This window comes from Nymphaea colorata, chromosome 6, assembly GCF_008831285.2.
Source record: "Nymphaea colorata isolate Beijing-Zhang1983 chromosome 6, ASM883128v2, whole genome shotgun sequence".
Taxonomy (NCBI): Eukaryota; Viridiplantae; Streptophyta; class Magnoliopsida; order Nymphaeales; family Nymphaeaceae; genus Nymphaea; species Nymphaea colorata.
The window spans coordinates 2,294,862-2,298,502 of NC_045143.1; the positions used below are offsets into that span (position 1 = coordinate 2,294,862).

Below are 3,641 nucleotides of genomic sequence, written 5' to 3' on the forward strand. Positions count from 1 at the left end.
AGTCCCTGAAGTTCATGGTTAATCAGTGTTACAGATCATTTTTGCCTAAACACAGTGTTACAGATCACATGCTAGCTCCAAGAACAAACTAACATGTGATCGTTTATTTAATCTATTCATAGTTTATGTATTCTCTTGGTACAACCGCCTTGTTAATCACATGTATAGCAAGTGCAGATATATGTTTAACAAAGGTTGGAATGACGACTGTTTAGCGCATATGAAGTTTAATAATGCCTATGGGTTAGCACATGCCCTCTTTTTTCTTTTCTGCATTTAAATACCAAGTTGGACGCTACAGTTTTGGCCCATCAGCCGTTGAAGTTAGCCGCCATGTACTTGGCAATGTTGCACGTTTTCAAACTCCAATAGTCTCTGATGCAACAACTTTGCAATTAACTATTGAATTCATCTTTTAATTTTTTCTACCCACCTGATGATTTGATCCTGAAAATCTCAAACTTTATATCTCACATCGTTTGATATTATTCTATGATCTTTAGAATCTAAAATCCATGGATTATTTGAATCTCTCTCTCTTTCTTTGTGTATGGAAACAAACACATTTGAGAGGGCTTCTATAATATTATAGAAAAAAAACATTGAGTTCTCGATGGGCATGAATTCGACAACCGCGGTCGGCCTATAAATAAGTAGGCTAGGTCTAGGCTGCCAACAAAGGCTTCAATTTCAGCCCAGGCCAAACTTTGCTATCCCATGGTCTAGCATGATACCAGCGTTAGAGAGCAGTCCACCCACAAAGGAATGGTGCATGGAATTCAGACCTCAAACATCTTTATTCCCTTATAGATTGAGTCGTGTGTGCAGTTATGGGAACGCAACCTATGGGGATATTTTAATAACTTTTTAAAAATGTATGTCCTTTAATTTTTTCGATTTTCATTTTTATCTTCTCAAAAAGTTTTTTTTCATATAAATGAAGGTATTTTTGTCATAACTATACTCAAAAAAAACTTGCGTACTCACCAATATAGCACATATAACGAGGTTGGCCGTAGTGATTCCTAACAATCCATCCAAGAATTTCAAAAGAAAAAACCCCCGCCCAATTGAGAAACGACACATACAAAAAAGTTCATCAGGAATTGTTGCAGCAACCGGAAGACGGAAACACGTTCATCACTCGACATATGACATAAGGTCACACTGAATTCGAAAAAACACAGATGATATATGTCGTGCGTCGTTCTGTGTCCAACGTTTATATCCATTTGGATGGAACGCAGGCGCAGCGTTCGTTGGAAAACGAATGACACAAACCTGTTCGGTAGTGGTGTACTTATCCCATCATCAGATCATGTAGCAGCAATAAAATATATATCACACAAGTAGAAGCGATGGTCGGCCTCAATTCACATTCAGATTAGGAAGTAACAACACTCCGATATTCTATTAAGAAAAAGTGGCAATTGGCGAAGCGATGCTCTGTTCTAGCTCTCTATATAGTTAGACAGGTAGAATCCCTGCCGGCCGGCGCATGGTGCACCGTGAGAGACGAAAGGAATCTGGGCAGCACTAATGACGCCTACATCGCAATCATGTTGTGGTGTGATGTAGTAAATGACATAGGGGCACTCGTGGTTGTGCGTACCCTCATAAGTGGTGATCACGAACCTTGGATCTTCTCTGTCTCTTTCAACCCTCTTCTTCACGTTGCAGCCTCCATGGGAGCACCGGTAGTAATTCCTGCAGAGTTAGCAAGGTCTGATCAGTAGACGTGTCTCAGCAAAATTCTGTTAACTATTTTCATATGATCAAACATGGCCGAGATGCCAGAGTATTTCAAACAATATTTCCATAGAGGTAATAATCTGATGCAGGAATGCACTTTCTCGTTGCTTAATTAAAAAGATACAATATTTTTCTGTAATGAGATCTACTTTTTTATACTAAATGGTAACCTTGGCATATATATTTGTGCGCCAAGAATTCCGTGAAGTTTACTATACATGCGAGCCCCACCCATGTAGGGAAGTGCAAAGTACATGAATATTAGGGAAGAAAGAAAACAGTGGAGCTCAACTTGGTTGTCGTTTAAATTTAGTTGCCAAAGAAAAACCATTTATATAGCATCCATATGTTGTGATAAACCTAGATGAATTTGATTTCCATCTCAAATATTAATTCCATTCACAAACTAATACCCTTTCGTATATGTGTGCCAAAGAAAGATGAGACAGCGCAAAATTATTACCTAGGGTTTTGGTTATCCTTAACCATCTTCTTGCCGTACTTCCTCCATCTGTATCCGTCTTCCAAGTTCTCAACATCCGACATTGTCTTAAATGCGACCTTAACGCCAAGTTCATCTGATTTTCTTTTCCTCGAGCCACGGCCACCCGTCTGTTTACTGAAAAACAAACACCCCAGCTCGTCATCATCTGAAGTAATTGGTCATGAGCTATTACGCGAAGGTCGCTGCTACTGAACATCGGGGGTATGACTCAGATCAATCAATATGACACTTCAAGGGAGTGGTGGACGATTGTTTTTAAATAACTAGAGACGGCGAACGCAATCGGCTGAAAAAGAATGAAGATTGGGAGGTGGGCATCGATGACTTGTCATAATCGGCAGATTCTAAGAGAGAGGTGGCTAACCAATTAAAGCTTCAAGAATAGATAAAAGTGCGTCCATATAATGATGAATCTCTATCAGGTAGCCTTTGATGAGGTGGTCAGTTGACATTCCAGTACCAGAGCCACCACCATCTGAGATGTTTAACATTAAATTCCTCCTACCCACTTACTTTGCTTGAGAATCGCCGATCTTGTTTGGCTGACTTGAATCCGAGGCCGGAGACTGTAAGTTACCGTCCATTTGCAGGCCTTCAAACAATTCACCGTCGATTAATGAGTCGCTGAAGTCAAGGATGTCAGGTAAGTGGAAGAAGGAGTCATTTTCTGCAGCCGGAAATTTTTCCGGTGTGTACGCCGGCAGATCTGTGCAGAGATTCCTCATCCTGGATGCTTAACAGTGATCCCGATGGAAAGAACAACAAGCGGTTACGGATTGGCCGGGTTCCTTTTCGGGTTTGCTCTGCAGTGAACACCAAGGAAGGATGCGTTATATAAACGCCGAAGCAGGTTCTAGGAAACCAACCTATATTATGTCATAACTTGCGAATTGTCATAGCTTTTCTTTGTTTAACGACCAAGCATTACAAGAAAGCAATTCTTTTCCACAAGTCAAATAACCATGGTTTGTAAGTACGGTGTCAAACTACCATGGTTTGCATGTACGGTATGCCTGACTTTCTTTGCCTTGGGATTCATGCATATCAAAATCCGGAAAGAAAATGACTGTGATTCTTGGTCAATAGAATCAAGAAACATTAAAAAGGGCATTTAACAACAAGAATTTTTGGGAGAGATTCATGCAACGTGTTTAGTGTTCCTATACCAAACTCCCTCAATCCCTAAAGGATTGATTGATATTTCGATATTTTGTTTCTAAAGCTGAACTGAAAATGTTGTCGCAGAAAATCAATTGTTTAAACAAATAATGATCGAGGATCTCCAATCCACACTAACTAGTAAAGTACCTAACATTCAAGGGAAACAAACATGGCCTACGATTCAGGGGAAGAGAGTTTATGGATTAATGGGAGGTTGCTAAAT

General features: G+C 39.9%; 1 protein-coding gene across 1 annotated transcript; it reads right to left on the reverse strand.

The window, feature by feature from the left end:
• Window positions 1-1,451: 1,451 nt before the first annotated feature.
• LOC116255887 (probable WRKY transcription factor 50) lies at window positions 1,452-2,982 on the reverse strand. The gene is made up of 3 exons (XM_031631967.1): window positions 2,771-2,982; window positions 2,216-2,371; window positions 1,452-1,707 (listed from the first exon to the last, which is right to left on the reverse strand). Exons 1-3 carry the CDS (start codon window positions 2,980-2,982, stop codon window positions 1,452-1,454), a joined length of 624 nt encoding a protein of 207 aa, XP_031487827.1.
• Window positions 2,983-3,641: the final 659 nt, after the last annotated feature.